A 25,573-nucleotide genomic window follows, 5' to 3' on the forward strand; every position below is an offset into this window, starting at 1 on the left:
AGTCAAACAGGAACAGAGGAATAACCATTCTAATCTGACGACAGCATTTCCTCTTTTAATCCCAACTACTGCCTGTCCTAGGATTGGCTTTTAAGGAGTCATCTGTCAGGTCTGCTTTTATCTGCCACCGACCAAACACAGAGGTACAACATATGAATGGTTGGTTTTACTTTTGCTTAAATAGTCAAGCACGTGTTGAACAATTACTTCACTTCTAACACCCAGGCTAACCCCTCAAATTATTCTCAACCGTAAAAGACACTTCCTCGGCGTGTATTTCAAAAGAAGAGTGCTATAGCTGCACTAATGGTCCTGAAGAGGCTGTAACCCAGAGGGACCTGGGGCTGGATGCGGCTCCGAACCCGGCGGTGTGTGAGGTGAGTGGTTTGAGGGGACCCCGCCGGGCGCTGCTGCCCGTGAGGGGAGCGCCATCCCCGCGGCCAGGTGAGTTCCAGGTGATTCACACCCGCTCCCGACCCTGGGCCGCCCCAGCCGTGCCGGGGTGTTGCCGGGGCTGTGCTCGGCGATAAGGGCGGGCAGTGCCCGAGTCCCGGGCCCGCCCTCCCCTCACGGCCCGGCCCCCGCGGGAGGCGGCCGCTCCCCCGCTCTGCCCCGCTCTGCCCTGCCCTGCCCTCTGCTCCGTCCTCGCCCGGCCCGGCCCGGCCCGGTCCCCCGGCCATGCGGGCGGCCCAGCCGCGCTCCCGGCAGCAGACCCTGTCCCAGCGGCGGCGGCTCATCGGGTGAGTGCTGCGGGCGGGCCCGGCACGGGCGGGCGCTGCCGCCTGACGTGGCTGCGGGAGCGGGGCCGAGCCCGCGGCAGCGCCATGGCCGGGGCCGCGCTGAGCCCGGCACCGCTGCACCGGGGTAATTACCGTGGGTAATTAACGGTAATTAGCCTTTCTTAAGGAGGGGGATTACGAAACTCAAGTATAAAACCCGTATGATACCGAGCGTGCCGGTGTAGACTCTAAACTGCTTAGAAAGCGTTTCCTGCGAGCCCGGCGGAGCACGGCTGGGGCTGCCAGGCCGTGCTGGGCCGGGAGAGGGGCTTTGGCTCCCCTGCTGTTACAGCCAGTCTATGAGAAAACTTAGTACACCAAAAACGTGGTGTTAACAAATAATTAACAAAATATTGCTGCCCACTTTGAGAGAGTGGAGTACAGGACTCACTTCCAAACTTCCAATTACTTGGTGGTTTTTTAACCAACCTAAAAAAGTCTTGGTTGTGTAAATGACCACCAGGAAAGGCAGCACACAACTGTATTTAACTTTAGGAATACTTTCATATCATATATATTAAAAAACTATAAGGCTACTTTTACGTGTTTTATAAATCCAGAAGTTGGGCTGAAAGTAAATGCTGGAATTAGAAATGTGCCAGTTACACACACCTGAAAAATACCACTCCAGGTATTTAATCTTTTTTCCAGGTGCTTTGCCCTACCACTGGTGACAAAGACCCAGCCTCTGGAAGCACTTTCTTAGCATCTTTTGAACAGTCAGGGTAACAAAAGAAACCCCGACTGTTTTACCATTCTGTGCCAGCTCACACAGAGAGTATTGGATTCCTGTAAGGGAGGGATAGTGAGGCAGCTGTTCACTGTATCATTGTTTTTTGTTGTCCATTTGACAATAGCTTTGTAATCACAGTCAAATCATTTCTGTATAAGCAATCTTTTAGTAAATGCACTATGGAAGTTTGGCATTGCCATTCAGAGTCAAATCTCTGCAGCTCCTACTTTGACAGACGTCTCAATTTCACTTGTTTGGAAGTCGGTTTAAAAAGTGAAATAAAACAAATGCACTTAAGCAGACTCAGCCTTATAATATCACTGAGTGTTTTAAATAAGGTAAGTGAAGCTTTATACAGCTGTAAAAATCACCTGCACCAAACTCTCTGGAAAATCAGGACCTTGGCAATAGCAAGAACATCATAAAAACAATTACAAGATAAGAGACACCAAAGAGGGTTTCAGAACGAGAAGGGCAGAGTAAGGTAAGGAGTCACAGTAAAGACAGGATGAAATGACAGAGGTGAGTTCTGTTGTGTGCTGTGGCTAGACTTCTAGAGAAGGATTTTCAGTTCTGGGGGTTTTCCCTGTAAATCTAAACAAAATCTGAATTGTTTTAGAGCCCAAGGCCTTTCATTTAGGGGCCAGAAGCAGGATGACAGCACATGCCCACAGAGACGGGAAATGTCTGTCTCTTTATTAACTGACTGAACTGAAAATATCACCAGCAGGATAAACTAAACTCACTAAGATTTATTTTGCTTTCTGATGCCTGTTACAGGTCTTCCTGCAAGCTGTTTTTCTCTAATGATCCGGTGAAGATTGTGAAGGCAAAAGGCCAATATATGTATGATGAGGATGGAAGACAATACCTTGACTGCATAAACAACGTTGCTCACGGTAAGCTAAAGTCAAATGTTATTTGATGCTGTGTTGTTCTAAGCAGAACAAGGAACAATCAGTACTTTTGCCACTGTTCCACTGTGCTGGGGGGGGGGGGTGTTTAATTGGAAAAGTGGAAGGAATCTTTCTTGAGCCTGTAGTTCCAGGGAATATGGTTTGTTTGAATTTCTTTGTGTGTAAATGTGCTCTCCAGAATTGCTCCCTGTTCTGTTTTCCTAGAAACATATCTAAAACATTCAGATTTTTTTCCATGGAAGCTCAAGTAAAGCACCTCCCTGTAAAACTAACAAATTACATTTTGTTGTGTTTGTAAAAGTTACTGATAAGTGTACAGTCACAGGACTACTGCTCAGTGTGGTGCCTTAATTGTGTATTACTGAGTAATTGCTGCTTTCTTACAGTATTTGAAAACTCTCAAACCTAAGCCCTACCAGGACTAGTACTTCTTTGATGGTAAAACACGTTCCCAAACTCCTAAATTATGTAAATGTCTAAATCTAAGTATTAAATCAGACACTATTTGTTTCAACATGTCAATTCTCAGTACTAACTACAAATCTTAAAGGACAGTAGCAGGCAACTTCAGACCTTCTGAGGGGCAAAAACATGTTTTTACAAGGTGTACCAACATTGTCTTCTGCTGACAATATCATTAAGGCCCCACTGAGGAAATTACAGTCATCATAAAAGTATTAAGTTGGTATGTGAATGAACAATGTGGGCAGCAGGGAAGAACTCTCAAACCACTCTCCACATTCTCTTGCAGTTGGGCACTGTCACCCCGATATAGTTAAAGCAGCCCATGAACAGAATCAATTGTTAAATACAAATTCTCGCTATCTTCATGACAACTTGGTTGATTATGCAGAGAGACTTTCAAAAACGCTACCTGAGAAATTATGCATCTTCTATTTTTTGAATTCTGGGTAAGTTGGGTACGTCAGAATTGATACTGGGGTTTTACTGGGTATATACAAACAAGTACAACACTTGCTTATCAACAGCCAATTGCATGGTGTGGTGGGTGACTCCATACTGACATTGTTTGGGGTGCTGGTTTTCAGAGAAAATGCTTATTTTCAGAAGTTCATTGACTGAGGTTTGCACTTAGCAAGCTCTCTACCCGGGAACTAAACTAGTGCTTTATTTAAGAAGGGGTTTATTCTATTTATAATGCCTTGGACTACAAAACAGCAATGGAAATATTTACTGTATTAGTTTCTGGTCTGACTTGTCTTCTGACTTGGGAGTTATAACCAAAATTAAATGTACCAATGCATTATTTCTGCTGGTAGGGGGAAAGGGGTCATAATCTCAAGCAAGGTACAGCTGGGAAAAAAAACCCCAAACTGCTTCCAAAGTAGTTTCTGCACTGAGCTTTTTAAGGTGGATTCTGTTCTGGTGGGCACTCCTGCCTAATTGGTGCCAATTCCTAAGGGATCTGAGCAAAACATGCATTGAGTTCTGTCTGTTCTTTGCAGACACGGACAGCACTGCGAGGGAGGTTCAGTTTTCAGAACTCAGGACATATCCTCAGTGAAACATTTACTGAATTTTTCAATTGCAGCTCTGAAGCTAATGATCTTGCCCTGAGGTTGGCACGACAGTACACAAAACATGAGGATGTCATCGTGTTAGATCAGTAAGTGCACTGGCAGTTTTATCTACTTTGGGGTACAAGGCTCAGTTTCAGCCCATGCTTAGAGCATTTCTGAAATCCTGTTGTGGTAGAAAGACTAACCTGGAAGCTGAGGGGAGTAGTTTTTCTCTCTGTTCAGTATTTGTGAGAGCAGCTCAGAGAACTATGGCTGGGCTCCCCAGTACAGAGACAGCTGGAGGGAGGCCAGCAGTGACCTGCACAGTGGGTAGGGAGCCACAGGAGTAAGAGGGACTGGATTTGTTCAGCTGCAAGAGACAGCCAGGGAGATCTTACTGCAACTACAGCTGTCCCAAGGGAAGGAGCAAAAAAGATAAGAGCCAGGCCTGAAGATGTGTAGTGACAAAAAGAAGACCTAAGACAGAAGTTGAAACCTGAGGAATTTTGATGAGACATAGGAAGAAATCTTTTACCATGAAGATGGTCAAATATTAGAATAGGATGCCCACAGACACTGGCAGCTCCATCGTTGGAGGATATTCAAAAATAGGCCCTTCCAGTTCTTCTGCAGTCTTGTAATACTGCTCCTGAGTTACCCTGCTGTGATTCCAGTCACCAGTGCAGGCACACCAGTGACCAGTCCTGTCCTTCTGCATCCCTTATATTCAGATACACCAACAAAAATCCACATAAGTACTAAGCTTGATAGAAACTGCAGAGCTCAGCTTAAGTGACTATTTCCTACCAAGGGACAGAACCTAGATACTCTTCACTATCTGTAATGCTAATCCTGAAGAACTCTTGATACTAAGGAAATTACTGTTTAGTTCTGCCAATTGTTTTTTAAGTGCTTACCATGGACATCTGACATCTTTGATTGACATAAGCCCATATAAATTCAGAAATCTAGAAGGACAAAAGGAATGGGTCCACGTGGTATGTACTTCAGCCTATATCTATCAATTACCTGTCAATTTAATGAAGTTATATTTATGATATATTGAATACAGGGTATTGTTCCTTTGCATAGGCTCCTGTTCCAGACACATACAGAGGACTTTACAGAGAAGACCACGAAGATTCAGTGACAGCTTATGCTGATGAAGTGAAAAATATTATTGAGCGTGCACATAAGAGAGGCAGAAAGGTAAAAAGTTACTTTCTTAACCACTTGTTTTGCCTTAGAAATGAATGTGCCTGACTGTCAATGCCATTTAGGGTTACTGAGCTAAGTGGTATGGGCTTGTCAAAAAGAAAAGATCACATAATAATGCAAAAACCATCTAAGGACAAAGAGCTTGCTCCACAAGTTTCTCTACTCTGTTCAAACATCACATGCTACCTGTGTTTCAGATTGCTGCATTTTTTGTTGAATCTCTACCAAGCGTGGGAGGTCAAATCATTCCACCAGCAGGTTATTTTCAAAAGGTTGCACAGTAAGTGTCATTTATTACCTTAGCTTTTTAATTTAACATACTTGCTAAATATAGATAAGAGAGAACTTCTCTGCCTGCTGTAATAAATAGCCTGATAGGCAGGAAACTACCTAAGCCTTCATGTTAGAATGTGAACTTTGTATGGCAAAGACCTGTTTTTAAACACATGATCTAGAACATAGGCCTGTACAAGTTTGTTTCCTGAAAGTTTGCCAACTAATGCTTTCTGCATGTTCTTAATCAGTAAATATTACGTTCTCTTTCCTCTTAAGAGACAGTAAAATCTGTTCTGTTACAGGCATGTGCATAAGGCAGGAGGTGTATTTATTGCTGATGAAATTCAGGTTGGCTTTGGCAGAGTTGGGAAGCACTTCTGGGCATTCCAGCTTCAGGGAGAAGACTTTATACCTGACATTGTCACTATGGGGAAACCAATAGGAAATGGGCACCCTCTTGCCTGTGTGGCAACAACAAAGGAAATTGCAGAAACGTTTGCAGCCACAGGAGTGGAGTATTTTAATACAGTAAGTAAAGAGCTGCCCAAACTCTCTTAAAAATTAATCATGCAGTGTTGTTATTAATATTTAGTAATATTTTATTAATATTTATCACACAGTTACTAAACAGTAACTGTGTTACTGTATTATTTCTATCTATCTCTGTCTTTCTGATATATGACTCTTTACTGACTCCATCTGATAAAAGTGGTAGTATGCTCATTGTATCACTGAGGCTACACTTTCAGTGACCCCATTGCATCTCTCTTCCCTTTCCCTGGCTCTGTGTGCTCCTTTCCTGAGCTCAGTTTGGTGGAAACCCTGTTTCATGTGCGATTGGATTAGCTGTGTTAGATGTGATTGAGAAGGAACACCTTCAGGCTCATGCCACAGAGGTAGGCAACTTCTTGATGAAGCTACTCAAGGAGCAGCAAATCAAGCATCCCATCATTGGTGATGTCAGGTATCAGTGCCTTCTTTACATTTTTAGCTACTTTTTTATTTGGTGCAGTCAAACAGCTCAGTCCAACAGATGTTTTGAGAAATTAAATTTGTGTTTTCAGCAAAAATAAACAGCCTGCTGTACATTAGATTATTTTAATCTTTAGCTTATCAAAAGTCTCTTATACTTTGCCACTGGGTCAGTACTGTTTTATCAATTTATTAGCTACTAGAGGAGTTCACTTTCCTGTTTGAACTTTTATGTCAAGTGCACAAAGTACAAAAGTGATGAGCTAGATGGAAAACATGCTTAACATCCTGTCTTGTGCTGCCATTCTAAGCAGACAGAAGTCTATACTGTATTACCACATTTCTTCAAAACAGCAAAACCTCTTCTATCAGTAGCCAAACATCAGGTAACTCTCATGCAGTTAAGGTCTGGTCTTACCAAAACCTGGTTTTTAGTTCACTTGCAGTTCCTTCCTCTGACACAGAGTGACTGGTTTTATTTCTTTTAAAGGGGTTGTGGCTTATTCATTGGAGTGGACTTAATCAAGGACCAAGCAGAAAGGACCCCAGCCCCAGCAGAAGCAGAGTATCTGATAACAAGGTACATGGGACAGTCATGGAGTTCCTCAGTGTGGGAGGCAAGGACACAACTACAAACTACAATACAACAATCTGGCCAAAAAACCAGTCAGTGGGGAAAGGCACTGTGTGACAGCCTCCATGCTGGAGCTTGCAAGTTCTTCTGAACTACATGCAAAGGTAAAAATCATTCTTTGTTATTGCTCTTTCCAGACTTAAGGAAGAATATATTCTACTGAGTACAGATGGACCAGGAAGAAATGTGCTGAAATTCAAGCCCCCAATGTGCTTCAATATGGAGGATGCAAAATTTGTTGTGGAAACAATGGACAAGATACTAACAGGTAGAACTGATCAAAACCCTCAAAAATAGAGGGTGGTTGTTGAACTGCCTCAAAGGCAAAATAGGCACAATACAGCCAAGATGGCAGATGGTGAACCTTCTCTTCTAAATTACTCTGTTTTGAAGTTTTCTAACAAAACTATTTCCTCCACAGATGCAGCACATGCCTCTTAAAACAGCTTTGCTCTGGCTGAGGTTTAAGAGTTTACCTATCTGAACAAGGGCAGCTGGTAAAAACTGTCCAAATATTCTCAAAAGCCATAATCTGTGTGCCTTTGCCACTTAGCTTTTTATACAATTTCTATACACTTAGCACTAACAAAGTTAGTACAAAGCCTTGTCTCAAAGTCGTGACTTTGCTAAATTGTTGCTTATTGTCTCTCCAGATATGGAAAAAGGACATCTGAACCAACAGAAAACATCTACTTGTTCTACCTGAGCAGGTATTTATCTCTAGTCACACAGTACTATTTAAAAGCCAAGATTCCTATACGTAACTTCACAGGCATTGTCAGAGTAAAGCCTCCTCAGAGGTGCTTTTACTTGAAGTTAGTTTGCAGGAATTTCAGGCAATCTCATGGCATGGCCCAGACTTGTGCACATCTGGCATTCACAGCTCCTTTCTATCAGAGGCTGACACTCCCAGTAACAGTGTGTGTGCTCATTTGCTTCTAAGCCAGGTCCAACATGTCCCAGACATGACTACCCCCACAGCATGCTGTGCTGGTCTGGGAAGCTCTCAGAGTGACTGGTTTAACCCTTGGCATGCAAACGACATGCACATCAACACACAGAGCCTTTATGCTCAGTGCCATTATCTCCAGACAGAAGCTGGTCCAGCTGCATAAGTACCTCTCAGCAGATCTCCCCTTGCCTGCCAGTCAGGGCATCTGCATCCCACAATTTGGGATCCTCCACTTATGCTAAAAGTTTTGTGAAGAGCTGTAAGTGGTGCTTTTGTGTTTTACTTAACATCTGACTTGGAAATAGTATTGCCTTCTGTTCCCTTGAGCATTTTTCCCTACTTGTTGGGATCATTTCAGGCTCATGGATGGTATCTCAGGCTTAAGCATCGATTTACCCCTACAGTCAGAGGTTTGGGGGCACCAGAGTAAGACTGAGTCCTGTTAAGTCTTTAAAGCCTCCTAAGTCCTCATCTGTTGAGGTCCCTCCATAGGTTGCTGAGAGAGGACATCTATCTGCAACTTAAGTTTGCCACACACTCATGAGTACAGTGTACACTTAGAGTTACACCTTGATAACAACACCCTTTGGTCCATTTAGTACTTGTTCAACCTAAGACTAAAAGACAACCCCATGTTTAGTAAAACTCTAGACAGCAGACAGGAATGTACCTGATGTGATCATTGTGATCCTGTAATCACTGGTGGTCTCAACCACCATGAGGTTCACAGTGCTACAGCCCTGAGCTAAGGAGAAATGTGCTTTTAGTGCAGTGTAATATTAGTATAGCAGGCACAAGAAAAATGTGTTAATATTTTATTTAGCAAGTTAATGGAAAGACATACAGCTGTTTATACTACTTATTCTTAGGAACAGAAAGATTACTTAACAGTGCCAGTGTAACTTAGAGGCCTAATGACTTAATGTGCTTGTCTGTAATCTAAACTAAGCAAGAAAAATGCTTTTATTCTCTACAGGAAACCAAGAATGCAAAAAGGCTCTTACTAAGTACAGTACTAGTAAGACACTTACATATAATGTAAGTGAAAATGAGGCAATGAAGTAGATTTCTTTTAATGATACTTTTACAAAAAAACATGACATTATTTTCTTTCCATAGGTTTCAAACAATGGTCAAGATCTACTACTAAGAAACATTATTCTACTATAATAATGCACATTTAATCTTCATCCTAGCATGTCTTAGATCAGATAAGTCACCTTTGATTTTGTTATTTTCAGTTATCTTGTTTTTAGTAAAATCTTTAGGAGAAATAAATTTTACAAGAGCTTGTCTCAATTCTGGCAGTGTGGAATTGCCTTTTATTTAAAGCAGTTGTATCTAAAACTGATTATAAAGGAGTATCCTTCTAATGGCTACTATAAACTACAATTTCTAAATTCATGCTCTTTCAGGTTAGGATGACCCAAGGGGTTCCCTCATTCGTTTACACCTCCAGCTGCCTATGCAAACACCAGTCTAGCTGCCAGTACACCCAGTCCTTCCCAGGCTCTCCTGACCACTCTCAGCCACCAGTGTCATAACAAGGTCCCTGGTAGCACTATATTCAACAAACAGTCTCAGCAACCAGATTAAGTCAAAAAACTTCAGTCCCAAATTCCTAACACCAAATGCATGAGGAACAGGCAGCTGAGAGCCACTGTTCCCAAACCAGTTCGTACAAAGTCTGTCCTCAAGAAGTATCCGAGCAGGATTAGGAAATTAAGATTAGATTATAGCCATAAACAACAACCTTGTGTACATGCCTTTGCTTTCACCAGGCAAGTACATGTTCTTTGTATCATAAACTTTTCATACAAAGAAGAAAGGGAAAAGCCAGCTCTGCATTTAAGTACCAGTGTCATCAGATTCTGCCTAAGGCCTCATCACCTGTCAAGGAAGCATTACCTGAGAACCTACTTCCAAAATCCACCACAGTAACAGCCAGCTGACAAACTCTTGCTAGGACACAGAAGGACTGCAGCAGAATGATCCTGGTAGTGTGCCAACCTCCCACTGGAGGGCCAGGTGATTGCTAGAAAAATAGTCTGCTACCCCTTATTTCACAGGAAAACCAGTAAAAGTATGCAATAGAGTAAAGCACTGAAATTTTACATCTTGAGACAGTAATACTTTTAAATACTGTACTCATTTCTTTCAGTGGTCTGCAAAATTTTTTTTTTGCAAGTCAGTAAGTTGGGATTGAAGTTACAAGTCAAGCTGTAAAGTTCTCAACTATCACATTTAAAATCTGATTCATTTTTTTTTAATGCTCAAGATTTCCACTTAACCCAGTAAGAGTCTTACAGAGAGATTCTAACTTTACAAGCAAGTTTTTCTTTTCAAGGACAGCCAGCAGGGAGCAGCAGATTATAGTCCCTGCAGAAATAGCTGCATCCCTTGCTAAAAAACCTGAAAAGGTCACTAGTAACATCTGTTTATTTCTTGTCTTAGTTACTTGGTTTGATTCCAATTCTGGGCATCAAAGAGAATTTATTACAAGGGAAAAAAAATTGTCCTGTTTTATCTTTAAAAGGAAAAAAACCTAAATTAATCACTGCAACAAATATTAGAAGTTTACTTTGTGCAGCAGAGCTTGCTACTTATTTATAAATCTGAGACTGGGACTATTCTACAACAAGACAGGCAAATCACATGACAGTTACTGCCTTAAAATAGTGAACTACTCAAAAAAGGAAAGCTTATTTCTAGCTGGTCACTCATCTCTAGAGAAAGAGATGTTTTTTTCCACCCACAACTGTAGTGGAAGTTCTTTTAGCCTTTTCTGATACACAAAAAGGCTTCAAAAATTCAACTTTGCATTGGTAATTTAATGTCTGTCCAACCTGCCTCTCAAGGCAGGTATATACATACTATTAGCAACTTGTAGACAAGTCTCAGACTCGAGACAGTGAAACATGAAGGAAGTGCAGCCCAGCTTCTTCCACACCTCTTGGCATCCTCCTGCAATGCTGTCCAGGCTCCCAAGCCCTACCTGAGACCTACACCTCTGGCTCCTCCAAGCAGAGCCCAATGCAGACACCAACACAGTTACACTGAGCCCCTGTGCTTGCCTAGGGCAGAGCCACCAGCTCACCAGCACAGCCTCAACAGCTGGGGCTCCTCACCTCAGCTCTCCTCCACAACCTCCAGGCAGAAGCCACTGCAGGCTTCAGCTGCCACTTAACTGCAAGTGAGCACAACTACCAACACAGCCTTCTAGTTTCAAGATTAACAACATTAAGCACAACTCTTCATCTATCAAGGTACTGCCATGAGCTAAGTTCTGGGAACAGGAACTGGCGTTTTACTAACACATAAGCTGAAGAATGGCACAAGACACTAGATTACGCCTTTTTTATTTCAAAAGCTAGGATAGCTTCAATATCCATGTCATGGTGAATCAGAACACATGTAAAATACCTTACAATACATTAGATTCCAAAAAGGTACCAAAAAGTACAGTAAAATTAACACTTCCATTACAGGAAATGTATGACACAAAAACAATACAAAATAAAAAGGTGGAAAGTGACACTGGTTCCCTAAGATGCATCTCATTCTGTACAACTGGAGTAATGCAGAGTCCATAGTTAACTCCAAGAGGCAGTCCCTAGATGCAGAGCTGCAGCTTTAAGCAGACCCTCAAAATCAGTTTCAGTTTAACCTATTAATAAAATCATTAATTAATATCTTCAGCAATGCTGAAATTTACACACCACACTGTCTAGACAACTAGTTATCTGAAGTATTAAACATGTAAAACATTTCCAGGGAGCTCTTCCAAGTAAGATGCACATTTAACAGGCCATAGAAATTTATTGTAAAGTTAAATTTGGTACAGAACTGAAGTATCCATCTACAGCATTGTATACAAAACCTATGCAGTCATTTTCCAAAAGAGACCATGCCACTGCATACCTGAATAAGTTTGATCAATATGGCTTGTAGTTATTCTGATGACCACCACGTCTTGGTGTCTTCCCATAATTTGCACTGCCTTGACCTATGAACAAGAGAACAAATGCATTAAACTGCTAATTAGTTACGTTTGCTTATACCCAATACAGTTCTCTTTACTTACTGTAATCATAGCCTGGTCCATATCCATAATACCCATATCCTGAATAATCATAGCCTCCATAGCCACCATAACCTTGCTGATAGCCGTATCCTTGATTCCCATAACCCTGGTTCCAGTAATTGCCATAACCTTGATTCCAATTTTGACTTTGAGCTATAGAAGGGAAAACCATCCACAAAATCCCATTTTAGTACACACAACTTATTTAGAATGTGTCCATACTAAAGTAGTGTGTGTGGTACTTACCGCCGCCTCTTCCACCTCTGCCTCTTCCTCCATAGCTACCTCTTCCTCCGCCACTGCTGAACTGTTGCTGCTGGTACACTTCTTTTGGCTGTGCTACCTTAATCTCGCACTGAAAATAAAAAAGGAAGAGTATGTAATGTGTCTTAGAGCAGCAGCACCCACCCTGAGCTCCTGGGAAATCCAGAGGTTCCTCTGGAGGCAAAGGAGGTGGACACGCTGTGCTCCTGCCAGGTGAGCAGTGCTAATGCAGAAGTGTCTCAGTTACTGTGCCACCTGGGCAAAGGTAAGTCACTGTCAGCCCTTCCAAGAGGCCACTGCTTTAAGGGCATTTTATTCTGCCTATTCCTACCATCAGTCTCCCCATGGAAGAGGTGCTGATGCCACCACTCCTGTAGGCTGCCAGGAAGACTGAGCCTTGTTCATTCAGTGCAGCTCAGGTGAAGTCTGATAGCAACAGCCTTGTCTTGGAGGTTGTGCCAGGTGAGAGGGCAGCCTTTGCCCACCCTATTCCTGTGCATGTGGTTGGACTGTACAGTACCCCTACCAACACTAAAATCATCACTTATCAAATACTAACAGCTAAAAAAAACTAACCAGAATTGACATTTCCAAGGCAGGTTCCCAGGCTGCAGCTCAAGCTGTCAGTCAGCTGCCTGGTTCCTGAATCTGTGCACAGTCCAAGGTGAAAGCTACTGCTGCTGCAAAAGGAACAACAGCACCTGAGCAAGTCTGGCCTGGAGTACTTCACCACAGGACCTTTAAGGTAACCTGTTTTTTATTATCACTATGACACAACAAGCCATAGTTAGGAGGTACAGAAATTTCTCAGCTTCCTTGGCATGTAGATATTCATCTCTCCTGAAAACAGACTTGATCAATGCATTACATTTGCCAAAGCTTATTTTGTGCTGTGTCAAAACCAGTCTAAGTGCAATCTAAGTCACTGTGCCAGACAGTATGACCAAATGTAACAGGGCTTTGAAATTATGTGTATGGACAGCATTGGCCTCAGAGCAAAGGAAGAGGGACACCTCCAGCCAGTACACATCCTTTGCCTCCAGTCCTCTCCTTATCAGCTTGAGGGATGAGCCTCTATTAGCTGTTCCCTCAGATAAGCAGTGAGCTGTTCAGAGCATCTCACACCACTCTTACAATAGTTCCCACAACCAGCTGACTAGGTACAAGTTGCCATAAAGTTTACATTTGCTTTCTGGATCCTTGTAGTGGGTTGACATGACAAGGGTTTGGTAGCAGGGGGGCTGCAGGAAGGGGCTTCTGAGAGAAGAAACCAGAAGTTGCCCCCAGCCAGGCAGAGCCAGTTTCAGCCAGCTGCTTACAAAGTTAGTGTCTCTAAGGCTTACATTTATGCAAGGGCTCTATGCTGAAAATAAGCCACATCAACAGATAAGGCCTATACTGCTACACAAGCCAGTTTCTCCATGTGTTTGTAATGAATGCACTTAGATACTTTACATACAAAAGGCCCTAGAACACAGCAATTCTTAAAGTCATAAATATTGGCAAAGAATCTGTGACTGAATTTATGGCAAAACAACAGCAGGGTAAACTGAAAGCTGTCCTTATTGTAAATTTAGTACCTTGACACAAGAGGTCTGCAAAAACCTTTCCAGGTTACAGATGTAGTGGTATTATGCTTAGTAACTTGGACAAAAAGTTGTAAGTCAAAGTTTCTACCTTGCTTCCACTGACGTTGTGGAATTTCTTCTCCAAAACCTTCTTCACTGGATCCTCTTCCTTGAAAGTGATGAACACAAACCCCCTCCTTTTGTTAGTCTTTGGATCCATTGGAAGTTCAATTGCTTCAATCTGAAGACATGAAATACTATTTTCAGACTTGTATTTTAGCAGAACACTTAAGTACAAGGCATTTGGGACAGTAAAACTATTAACTTTCCTCTCTATGCATATTATGCAACACCAAAGCTGCATTAGTCTTTCTATATTAACACTGGCCTTCAGACCAGAGATTTCCATTTTACAACTCTTCAAACCAATTTTAATATCAGCTAAAATGCTTTTGAGTTAAAGGCAAGGGTATCCAAGTAGCACTGGAAGCATCTAGTGTAGTATGTGCCACCTTTGCTCTCAAGGTGGGAAACCTCTGGATCAGTTACAGAAGCCTTGATACATCTGAAGTTAATTTACTTTGAAACTTCCAAAGTATTAGTAAACTAAATAGCAACATGTTTCAGAGTTTACTAGGATAACATTACACACCTCTCCAAATTCTCCAAAGTATTCCCTGATTTTCTCTTCTGTAGCTTCTGGGTTTAGTCCACCAACAAATATTTTCTTCACTGGATCCTTTTTCATTGCCATGGCCTTCTTGGGATCAATTAGTCGGCCATCTAGTCTGTGTTCTTTCTGTTCCAGAACCTGAAAGACAGTTTGGTATGGTTAATTCAAGCTGAAAAGTTTCCCCTCAAAGTTAAGGATCCAAAATATGAAGTTCAAATTCACCTTTTCAACACTCCCAGGTTCTTTGAAGAGAATAAATCCAAAGCCTCTGGATCTTCCTGTGTTAGGGTCCATCTTTATCGTGCAGTCGGTTACCTCACCAAATTTGGTGAAGTAATCTTTCAAGTCTTTTTTGCTCGTATCCCAACTGAGGCCACCAACAAACATCTTCCTGAAATTTCAAAGAGAACAGCTATTTAGATTCAGGAAGGACTACAGCAAAGGCCATGCAGCAAGATGCTCAGTGGCACACCCCTCAGCAGCATTGTCAGAACACGACTGACTGGTCCAAGTTAAACACTTGCCTCTTGTCTAAAGCTGGTGGTACTACAGGAGTGCACAAGGGTGGGTTTCTCCCCCTCTTTTTGAGGAAATGCCACAATGCACCCTGAAGTTGATTACAGGCTATAAGAAACAGCACAAATTGCCTGAAATATTCCTCACCACTAACTTATGCTCTTAGGTTGTTTGCAAAAAAGCAGTATTGATTATCAGGTACTGCCAACTCAGTTTTTGCAAAGAATCCAGGATCATTCCTACTGCTCTGAAAGCATCCAGCAAAGAGTAAGGCATTAAAAGCCTTACTTTAAGCGTTTTGGTCCAATGGCTGTAAAAATTTTAGTCCTAGGAACAATCTGCAAAATTTAAACCAGGTATCTATGACCTCCAATAGCAGTCACATACATGAGATGGGACTTTGGACCTGCCTTAACTACTCTGTTGTACACTTCTTCCTGCTTAGTTACTGAATCTAGTTCTGTCTTCCTGCAGTACTACAGGAGCCTCTCCACTATTAGCCTTTACTTCCAAAAAGGCCAATACAGTCCTTCCCTGCCTACTTTCCCACACAAAACATTCTCTGAAAAAGGAGATGCATCTCAAAGAACTAAATTCTAGTGAGACACAATACACAAGTTCAGCTAAAAAACAAAAACAGTGATATCAGGCAATAAGGCATTTTTCAAATGCTTCACTTCAAATGAAAACATTAATAACACGGCTGTATTTTCTATTTTCAGAGTTTCCAAGGTAACAAACTAAGCTTTTAAAAGCGTTTGAGCCTTTTTATCTAACTATAGACTGAAGCAGTTTAAGTTGTCATTACACTGTTTAGAGGCAACCTAGATTTGGCACTAGGAGGTATCAGCACTTTAAAAACTAGACTGTGCCTAAGTAAAATTGGCTTTGGGGGCTTATGTGTAACTTTGATTTGCTAGAACTGCTATCCATTTATATTCAAAAAGAAAAAAAAAAGGAGGGAAAAAAAAAGGTGTTATAGGGGTTTTGCCCTTTTTTCTCAACCTGGATGAAATCTGGTTTATCCTTTGCAGGCTAAACCCTTGTGTTTTCCAGAAAAACCTGCTGTGCACTCTTAGCTGGTGGTTGCAGTAGGATGTACAGGGTCCTGCAGCCGCTAGAGCAGAGCCTTACAAAGTTTATTAAGCCTTTCAATACCAGGTTAAAGGACGGTCACTGGGTGGATTCCTTCCCATCACAGCTCCCTGACCGAGCTATAACCCGAAGAGACTCACAGCAGCTCTCCACAGCACACCCCGGCATCACTGACTACACTTAGATCAAGAGTAACTCGGTGGCTGGGGGATGACAGGATTTGTCCAGAGGCAGCTTTAGCTGCTTTATGCCATCGGGTTGGGGCTGTGGTGCACACACAGGCATTGCCACACACTCAATTCACCTCTTACCACAGCAGCACACATCACACTCTGCAATTTGCAGTGCTTTGTTTTGTAACTTGGAAGACCGATACCTACAGGTATTTAAGTAACACAATATAGAGCCTTTGAAACTATGGCCAAATTCCTAATATCTGGGTTTGTCTTCAGAGGCCACAAACTGGACAACGGCACCCTTAACACATAGTCTTTTTTTCCCCTCCTGAGAGAATTGGTGCAGCTAAATCGAAGCTTGTTTCAGGTCTTAACAGAACAATCTAATGTCAGTGGCTTGGACAGCTCTTGTTTTAGCACAGCACTACATTTTCCACATAGGCCAATCAATCCCTCTAAAATAACTGCTTTTCTTGGAAGTTTCATTTCATACGGATTTGGGGTTGAAACTTGTCACCTCCTGTGCAGGAAAGTAAGAGCATCACCCTCTCTTTTCAGCGCAAAACACTAAAAACAGTAAAAGGAAAATTCACACGCGGCTGGAGGGCCTGGTTTTTAATTCTTCTAATGTCTGCAAAAGGTACATCCGGCTCCAGCTTGTAGGAAGCTTGTGCAAGTCTTATTCGTTCCTTTACAGCCAAAACCTATTACACTGGCTTCAGCTCTCTGTTTGACCTGAGGGATCTGACCCTCTGGTCCACGGCTCAGTGATAACAAAGGGAGTTCCAATTAAATACGTAGGGTAGCCTGAATGACAAAGACCCGCCTGAGAAAACAGACAGACAAACTATGATAGGAAAGAAATTCCTCTTTTGTACACAAGGATGCCTCGACCAAAACACAGCGAAACTACTCTGACTCCTCCAGAAATCACTTACAAGACATAAGCCGTTTTCTGACAATGCTGCAAAGTAGCACACCAAAATCGCCCTTACTGGTTTGAACGCACCGCGCACCGTCTCCATCGTCCCCGTTTTCCCTTTACTTCTTTTATAAAGTACTTGGCTTACCCCGACCGCCTTCCAAAGCCAGGATTATTTTTTTTATGCGCGTTACACAAAACACGTTCGCATTTACATCGACGCCGGTCATGCGATCCCCAGAAAGTTTCAACCAGCCCCCCCTGCAACACAAAGCAACTCCTTCCATCCGCCCCTTTCGCTCGGGAGGAAAAGGCTGAGGAAAAACGCGGGAGAGGTAAATCCCCTTCCATTTTACAGCGTGAGACGGCACCAGCCCCGCTCGGCGCCCCTCCCCCAGCCGCCACATGGCGCCAACAAAAGGCAGCGCCAGAACAAAGGAAGCGCTGGTGCTGCAGGGCCCCGGCTCGGCGGGGCCGCTCCCGCCGCCCTCCCCGCGGGGCCGGGGGCGCTGCCGGGCCCGCCGGGCCGCGCACGGCGCCCGCGCTTACCCCGCGTCCTCCTCGTTCTTGCTGGCGTTGATCTGGTCGCCCTCGGCCCCGTTCTGGCTGGCGGCCGTGCCCGCCGTGCCCGCCGCCGGCCCGGCTCCCGCCGCCGCCGCCGATGCCGCTCCCGCTGCCCCCGCCGCCGCTGCTGCTGCTGCCGGGGCCGCGCCGCTCTCGGCCTGCTGCTCCCCGGCGCTCTCGGCCGCTTCGTGCCCGTTCTGGGTGGCGCCGGCCGCCAGCTGCTGCTCCGCTTCGGACATGGTGCCCCGTCCGCTGAGGGAGAGGGACGAGAGGCTCCTGCGAGAGACGAGCGCGGGTCAGCGCGGCGGCTCCTCCCCGGCCGGGCCGGTCTGATCCGGTCCGCTCACACCCCTCCCCCTTTCCGCCGCCGCCATCCCGCTCGGTACTCACTTTAAAACCCGCTCCCGATAAAACCCGGGCCGTCCGGAGTCCGATTAAAAGTGCCCCGGCGCTGGAGCCGATCGCGCTGCCCGCGGCTGCTCCGCTCCGGCCGCGCCGCCACCGCCGCCTCCCCCTCAGACACGTACTCGGGCCCAGGCCCTCGACGCGTGGCCGCCTTTATAGCGCCGGAGCCTGCGCCACCCCGCAACAAGGTACGCGCTCGTTGGCCGTCGCCGCCTGTCACTCAGCGCTTTCGGCGCTCGCCGTTGGCTGGGCTGCGGCGGTGGGCGGGACCGGGCCGGGAAGAGCGGGCGAGGCGGGATAGGGATATCGGGATGTCGGGATATGGGGACTGGGGCCCAGCGCGGCCCTTGGGGCTCGCTGTGCCCACCCGGCTGTGAGGGGAGTGCTGCGCTCACTCCCAGTGCCCGCCGCTCCAGCTCGAGGTGCGCTCTGTGCACGGAGTCGGTCGTTGCTTCAGGACACGGAAGGTTTTGCTTCGTGTTTCCAGCTCCGCTGGTTCTGCAGCCCAAGAGGGACCGGAGTTTGGTGGTGGTTTTTTTTTTTTTTTAAACTTAGGTTGGATATTACATAACTGCGGGAGCCGGAGCGCCGAGCACGTGCCCAGCCCTTAATTCCTTTCGCCCAGGGATATGTCAGCCTCCCTGGCAAAGTTGGGCTGCAAAGTGCAGAACTCGACTTGTAACCACAGCTCACGGTCTTGTACAGTTTACAGCTCCTAACGTCCCGTTTGTCCATGTCAAAGGGACGGAGCTTGGCTTCTGGACATGCAGCCAGAGCTCACGGCCACATCTTTAAAGAAAATAAAAGTTAAGTCCTTAGCTTGTGGGCAAAAAGTAGTAATTATTACCTAACTTACCGTAGTAATGAGTGCGCGTGGTAGCGCCCGCTCCACCCTCTCAAATATGTCTCGTGGCTCAACTTGGGTATTTTCATGTGCTGTTACAACTCAGAAGGAGTGCACAGAGCTACTTGTGAATAAAAATAAATAGTGGTGATACATTTTGTTAAGTCTCTGTTTTGATATCCTAGCGGTCCTTCTTTTACACCTCTTTTTGTCCTAAATACAGTAGGCCAGAACTTCAGACATGTCTATCTCAACATAGGCTGCTGACAGGGTAGGGTACCCCATAGACAAATTACAGTTTAGGCTGAACTTTATAAAACAATGTTCTCTCAGGTCAGGGCAGTAAAGACAGTACAAAGAGCACCTAACCAGTACACTTGAAAATTGTAACGTCCTCAGGACAGGTTGCAGATGTTGGCTGACAAAGATAATTATCTTTATGAGAATATATTTTTAGATAGTTTTCTTCTATTAAGCTTTAAATAAAACGTTAGAAGCAAATAATTTTTTCTTAAAATATTTATCATAAGTTATACCATCTCAGAAGAGCTTACCCCACATCCAGCAAGAGGGCTTCTTGTGACTTCTTCAGGCAGCTTTGGCTTAGATTGTAAACCAATCAGGTTTACACCAAAAAGGTGTGGTTTGTGATTAAAACCAGCTCAGCCACTGTCTGTCAGCTGGCTGCATTCACTTACATGGTGCTGATAGCCTGCTTAATTGGAAAATACCACACATTTGCTTAAGTGATTACCTGGAGCTCAGACCACACTGATACTTGCAGGTTGCTGTAGCTGGCATTGATGAAGTGGTGAATACCACTGATCTTGTGCTCTGCCCACCTTCTTTTGCAGGTTTTTGTGGATGCAGTTTTGGCAGGTGACTGCAGGAATATACCTGCCCTCAAGTTACAAGTTTATAGACCAGCATCTGAGAGTAAAATGAAAATTGCAGAGTTTACATGGGTCTGTCAGGTAAGTTTAGGCTTAGCTGATGGATGTAACCTGAGTGCTTTTCATGATATATTTATTACTTCATTTTCTTGGAAGATTCACTGCCCATAACCTCTGCTTTGTATTTCACAGTCTTGCTAAGGATGTGAATGATTGACATCTCACTTGGACTTTTCCATAAATTTACCTTTTCTCCTTTTTTTCCCCCCAGTTCTCTTTCTTGCTTTGCTGAACCTGTCTCATCTTTCCCTTACACTGGCACTTTGGCAAGTGTTTTCCTGTTTCTGCTTAACAGGGCTTTCTTTGAAGCTGTGTTTTTTCCAGCTGCCCATTTCTCCTGGTCAAGTCCATCTCCATCTCTCATCTTAGCAGTTCCAAACAGCAGCTCCCAGGGCTCTCTGTGATTCCCAGACATCCCATTTTAATAGCTGTTTGATGCCTCCTGTGTCCCATGTCCAACACCAGGATAACAGTGTGGTTGTAGACTGGCTAAGCAGCCTGGTTTGAAAACTGTGCCTGGCCCAACTAACAAAGTCATTCTTTACACATCTAGACATGGCAGACTGAGAAACTTGAGAGTATGGGTTGTTATGGTTATAATTTTTCTCACCAGGCCCCATCATGCCACAAGTAATTTTAAAAAATTCCTCAGGGCTGTGACTTGGGTTTTGGTCTTGCATTTCACTCCCCACTCAAAGCCTGTGGTTAATCAAAGAAAAGTACACACATACCTTCTTGGGTGGTAATTCTCCTTACCTGACACATTTACCACTGAAAAAAAAAAAAAACTATCACTGTTTGCCATTTTTTAATCCTGTAATTACTATTCATAGTAATGCCTGAATTTCAATTGAATTTTACTTGCATATGGACTTTCTGATCTTAGGCCTAATTTTGCTGTTCTATCAAACTTGCAGTGTATGCCAAGCCCTGCCTTGAAAACTGTTCATACCAGTTTTATGCCATACCTGTCTTCATTGCCTCCTTCCCTTCATCCTCTCCATTTTCCCATTATTTCCATTGTGTTGATTTTTCTAGGTGCCCTCTTCTTTAAAAAAAAAAAAAAAAAGAGAACAAACATCATTCACTGCCTTGAATTTTGAATCCCTGTGTCTCTCTTGTCTATATTAATTGTAAGCATCTCAGGCCACAAACTGCCTGTTCTATACCAATTACAGATGCTATAGAACAGATGCTATAGAAAGCTTCTGTCTTAGTCTTTACACAGCATAAATAAATACATTTTATTAATAATAATAACTATGCAAGTAACCCCAGTGGTAGGGCTGAAGGTAAGTGCTAAAAATAAGAATGGCAAAAAAGATTCCTTATGCAACATAGAACTGAGATGAAGAGAAGATGCCCTTGAGGAGGCACTGGCTTTAAAAAAAAGCCTTTTTAAACTGATTGCCTCTTGTAATTCATTAGATAAAATATTTTTATTGGTTTACTCATACACTCATTTCTTCATCATGGATGGGATCACACTGGGTACTTATCCCTGAGCTTAGAGGCCTCAGGGGTAATCCAAGCCAGTATTATGTTAAACATTATGTAGAACAATGAAGCAGCAAATGCCTGCAAGTGTTTCTGATCCAAAAGTTTAGGTAGAAGCCTAATATCAATATGCAGTATCTGTACAGAATGTCTGTATACAGATGAGGAGGAGCTTTATAGGAAACAAATTGTCAGTGCCAACCTCTACAGGTGTTCAACAGGAGCTCATCCTGAGCAACAACATGGGATAAAGCAGGAAGGTGTTTACTTGAAAGGGCAGTAGTGGAATTCAGTTGTAGGGCCAGGACACAGAAGATACCTTTACAGAGTGAAACAAAAGGTACCTAGAACCAGATCAGTGCATGAATGAGCTTGGAACTGAAGAATAACAGGTTTGTGTGTGATAGAGACCCCTCTCTTTGGAAAGGTGTGGGAAACTAACATAGTTACTGAATAACTAAGGAAAAGGCCTTGCAGGGCTTTCTGAATGGAAGCAAATGCTTTGTCTGCTGAGGCCAGAGAAAAAGTTGTCATCAGTAAGTGAGATGAGGAGAGCTCGAGCACAATCCCCAGTCACATCAATGAATAACAAAGACCATGTCTTGGCTGACCCTTCCCCAGCAGTTCAAAGCAATCTGAGCCCAAACCACGTTTGTAAGGTTCCCACTCCTTTCCTCAGTTGGCTGTAAAATCACTCAGTGAAAAGGGGTTGAGTTTCAGGCAGATGGTTTGTCTAACACACTCTCATTACCCAGATTTGAATTGCAACGGAGACACCTGAAGTTGGAAGGCAGTGTTGAGAGGCAATCCCACCTACACTTGCCATTGGGATGTGAGCTTGGAGAGTCAAAAATGGCACGCACCACTGCAGAAAAGGGAAAGAAACACAAGAGAAAGGACTGACAAGCCAAGCTGAACCAGCTGAAATAGGTGAGAATAACTGCACAAACTAAGCTAGGACACGATCTAGGTACGCTAAATGCGAATGAAGAGGAAACAAGAGAGTGGTTTAAGATGGATTGAGAAGCCTTCAGATGATGAGAGGAAGCAAAACCAAGTTTGAAGGGAACTTTTTTTTTTTTTAAGGTAAAGAGACAAGCATATCTATGTGGGTGCTGGGGGTCAGAGCAGACTGAACAAGTAAAGCTGTGAGCAAATGAAGGAGTAGGTGTTGGGAAGATCAGGAAATGATATAGAGTGAAGTAAACGAGGCAAGTGATGGAGTTCCAGAAGACGTGTAGATAAGCTTTTGTTATTGCCACTTAGAGACTTGTAGACAGAGGAAGCAGCAAGAGACTAACTTATTACTTTTATCTTTAAAGAAAATGGTGAGATAACAAGCAGAGGACAGCAGAAAGGAAGGCCTGACAAGGGTTAATCAGCAGCAATGGAAAGCTCAGTAGGATTACAGGAGTGCAGAGGAGCTGCAGAAGGAGAATTGTTTGGCTGTGAGGAGGCAGAAATGGAGGAGAGAGCAGGCGTGCAGGAGAGGAAGTTGGCTCGATCACAGGATTTCCGTCAGAGACACTTTGCACTGCAAGAGCAAGCATGGATGAAGCAAGTGGGGAAGGTAAGCTGGTTCTGTGGGTAGGTATGACAGTTCATCATGAAAAGAAAGGACAAAAGAGTCAGTGGTGAATGAAAGTTGTGTGTGGTAAATGTGTAGTTAGGACATTGCTGCTGAAGCAAACATTTCTGTACTTAACATCAAAATGCAAATAAAGCTAAAAGATGTGCAAGGTTCATTTTTAATCAATGCTACTAGTTGGTATTATTTCTTTAGCTTTTCTTCACTCTGTTATTTTCATCATTCTGTTTTTCTTCCTTTTTTAACAGTCTACAAGATGTTAGTTTCTGCTCTGCACCTTCTTGCAGTACAAAGCTCTGAAATAATAGTTTTCCTGAAAAAGTTATTTATCTGTTGTTGCTAGGATTTAAATGCACCTGCAGCCCACAATCTTTCCATGTTGTTATATTCCATGCCAGCTAAAAATAAGTGAGACAACTAAGGCTTGTTAAACCGCTTAACAGATAAGATACAGCAGCCAAGCTATGCCCAGAGTACTCAGAACTGCAAAGGTTCATCGCATTGTAATTATAATTTTACTTTGGGTTTTTTGTTTGTTTTTTTCTTTTCTTAAAACCACATCCCTGACCTCCAGAAGTTAGGGAAGATGCTTCAGACCAGCCTTTCAGTTATCAGAAGTATTTTTTCAAGCACTGTGAAGACAGTAAACATAATTTATTAACACAGAGTTTTAAGGACAGGTTTATGGCATCCAAGGCTTTAAAAGAAAGCTTTAAGGTTCTGCTGGTGCAAAAAGATGTGTCTTTGTTGGGGAACACATGATTTTCTCTTAATGTGTGGGGCCACTTTAAATTTGTACGTCTGCATTATTAAACCATCGTGGGAAGTGTAGCAGGAGGAAACCCCGGGTAATTGGCTGCAGCTCCAGATGCAGCCGCTCGCCCATTGGAGAGCGGAGGATTCTCCGAGAACTAAAATTAGACACTCTCCGCCCTCCAGAAATGCTTCTGGAAACAGCGAGCAGGAGAAATTCTGACACAGCCCCAGGGCCTGTGGAGAGGAGAGAAGTGCACAGTGCTCTGCTCCCAGTCAAACTGCAGCCTCTAAGGATGCACAGAAAGATGTTCGGGGGTTTTTTAACTGGGTTAACTGTAAGAAAAAATAAATGCACGCAATAAAGAAATTGCAAGGGATTAATGTTAACTGTTCTACATGGATATTAAATCTAACATTTCTTATGTAATAATTCTGAAGTGTTCATGCAGGCTGAGGAAGACTAACTGCTAAATTTAAGCTAGGGCTGTCGACTTGAGCTCACTGAAAAGGAACAACTCTTGCTGAATTAATTCTGAACTAAACTAAAAAACTGGTGAACTCTTTCTATCAGCATTTTTTAAAAAAAATAAAACATGTTTATCCATTATCTCTCTGTAGCTGGAGTGTTTACGCTGTCTTCAAATGAAACACTGCATAAGGTATTTCTGTTAATTAAAAAATGCTATGTGCCTATGTCGGTGAAGGAAAGCCTGTATCTGAATTACTCAGTCTAAGGCACTTGGAACCTTCATTTTTTTAGGGTATGTGAATAATAACTTCAATCTTTGGTTTCTAAGCATATCTCAGACTGGCTGAGAGGAAATAATTGCATTGTTTTGTTTCTTGTTTCTATGTTTACAGTATTTACATGACTCACAAAAAAGATTAGGATAAAATGGATTTTTCCTACACTAAAACCAGCTTGTGCAGTAAATTTGCTATTTCCTCAGCTAACGAGGGCACACAGTGTCAGCATCTATGGCTCCAAGTAGGGGGGCTTTTTTGTCTTTCCTCCTTTGCATCTACTTTTGGTCTGATTTCATTAAAAAAATAATGTTTATATTCCTGTGTTTTCTTTCCATCCCTCTGTCAGCGTCACCCCAAGGGTTCAAGCGCAGTTTTGGCTGAACTCGCCAGCGGGCCCGAGGTCTCCAGAGCGCCTCGGATCGCACGGTTTTTGAGAGCAGGGTGACAGAGCCAGCCCAGGGGTTATCGGTGCTGCTCTCCGGCCCACGCCCCGATAGCGTGGGGCCAGCTGGCCGGGCTCCATCCCGGGAGCTCGGGGTAAACAGGGACGGAGGCGACACCGGAGACCCAACGCCCAGCCCTTTGGGCTGTGGCACAAAGGATCATGTTGGATGGACCATGGCTGTGCTGTAATTGCTCCCAGCTGAGATCCCGGAGAGCTGAGGAAACAGGGAGTGTGCAGAAAGCAAATGTATTGAGGTGATGATGCAAAATCTGGGATAAACCCCCAGGGAATGGTGGCTCCCCAGCTCTGCTTAAGGCGCAGCTCATCATGGCTTAATGTAGAAAACTGTTTCCTACTCGTTATATGTTTGTTTTTCTCGTAAGAGTTAAGTGGCACCGGATAGACACTGTAATTCAATAACAGTGCTGAAGAACACCATTAGAGAGCTGTGGAGGCGGGTCAGTGGCCGGGTGTG

General features: G+C 43.6%; 3 protein-coding genes and 1 long non-coding RNA gene across 13 annotated transcripts in view; 2 read left to right on the forward strand and 2 right to left on the reverse strand.

Moving 5' to 3' along the window:
* Positions 1–18,389, reverse strand: part of HNRNPAB (heterogeneous nuclear ribonucleoprotein A/B) — a 29,244-nt gene extending 10,855 nt beyond the window's left edge. For 2 of the 5 annotated variants that reach the window (XM_051794155.1, XM_051794153.1), the window contains exons 1-8: positions 18,254–18,389; positions 17,849–18,139; positions 14,813–14,981; positions 14,570–14,728; positions 14,027–14,158; positions 12,332–12,440; positions 12,086–12,238; positions 11,923–12,007 (exon numbers count right to left, since the gene is read on the reverse strand). In XM_051794155.1, the coding sequence (XP_051650115.1) occupies positions 11,937–12,007; positions 12,086–12,238; positions 12,332–12,440; positions 14,027–14,158; positions 14,570–14,728; positions 14,813–14,981; positions 17,849–18,102 (1,047 nt within the window). In that variant the 5' untranslated portion in view covers positions 18,103–18,139; positions 18,254–18,389 and the 3' untranslated portion in view covers positions 11,923–11,936. Of the gene's footprint in view, positions 1–11,343; positions 11,669–11,922; positions 12,008–12,085; positions 12,239–12,331; positions 12,441–14,026; positions 14,159–14,569; positions 14,729–14,812; positions 14,982–17,848; positions 18,140–18,253 lie in introns of those variants that run through there. The other 3 variants (XM_051794154.1, XM_051794158.1, XM_051794156.1) reach the window with 3 other exon arrangements.
* Positions 358–9,300, forward strand: PHYKPL (5-phosphohydroxy-L-lysine phospho-lyase). Of its 6 annotated transcripts, XM_051794136.1 has the most exons (13): positions 436–740; positions 2,293–2,411; positions 3,181–3,340; positions 3,982–4,056; positions 4,839–4,947; positions 5,042–5,158; positions 5,365–5,447; positions 5,746–5,971; positions 6,253–6,407; positions 6,906–6,995; positions 7,187–7,317; positions 7,703–7,759; positions 9,121–9,300. In XM_051794136.1, exons 1-12 carry the CDS (start codon positions 679–681, stop codon positions 7,753–7,755), a joined length of 1,380 nt encoding a protein of 459 aa, XP_051650096.1. In that variant the 5' UTR covers positions 436–678; the 3' UTR covers positions 7,756–7,759; positions 9,121–9,300. The 6 variants fall into 6 exon arrangements, with proteins under 6 accessions (XP_051650098.1, XP_051650096.1, XP_051650095.1 ...); XM_051794138.1 differs by having other exon boundaries at positions 358–444; positions 7,703–9,300; XM_051794135.1 differs by having other exon boundaries at positions 7,703–9,300.
* Positions 18,379–19,862, reverse strand: LOC127473924 (sterile alpha motif domain-containing protein 1-like). The gene is made up of 2 exons (XM_051794191.1): positions 19,125–19,862; positions 18,379–18,766 (listed from the first exon to the last, which is right to left on the reverse strand). Exons 1-2 carry the CDS (start codon positions 19,199–19,201, stop codon positions 18,379–18,381), a joined length of 465 nt encoding a protein of 154 aa, XP_051650151.1. The 5' UTR covers positions 19,202–19,862.
* On the forward strand, positions 18,574–24,297 carry LOC127473937 (uncharacterized). The gene is made up of 4 exons (XR_007905624.1): positions 18,574–18,690; positions 19,967–20,086; positions 22,318–22,492; positions 22,885–24,297. It is a non-coding gene; the product is annotated as an uncharacterized LOC127473937 (long non-coding RNA).
* The last annotated feature ends 1,276 nt before the right edge of the window (positions 24,298–25,573 follow it).

This window comes from Manacus candei, unplaced genomic scaffold (genome assembly GCF_025592945.1).
Source record: "Manacus candei isolate 608988 ecotype Guabito, Panama unplaced genomic scaffold, ASM2559294v1 h1tg000037l, whole genome shotgun sequence".
NCBI lineage: Eukaryota > Metazoa > Chordata > Aves > Passeriformes > Pipridae > Manacus > Manacus candei.

Bases quoted from the DNA above. Each gene is read 5' to 3' on its own strand.
- PHYKPL (XM_051794135.1), top strand. From the start codon at position 679: ATGCGGGCGGCCCAGCCGCGCTCCCGGCAGCAGACCCTGTCCCAGCGG. The intron at 5,159-5,364 runs GTAAAAAGTTAC...CCTGTGTTTCAG, and splicing joins CACATAAGAGAGGCAGAAAG to ATTGCTGCATTTTTTGTTGA. The intron at 6,408-6,905 runs GTATCAGTGCCT...TTTCTTTTAAAG, and splicing joins CCCATCATTGGTGATGTCAG to GGGTTGTGGCTTATTCATTG.
- LOC127473924 (XM_051794191.1), bottom strand. From the start codon at position 19,201: ATGAAAATACCCAAGTTGAGCCACGAGACATATTTGAGAGGGTGGAGC. The intron at 18,767-19,124 runs GTAAGTTAGGTA...CTTGGGCTGCAG, and splicing joins CACGCGCACTCATTACTACG to AACCAGCGGAGCTGGAAACA.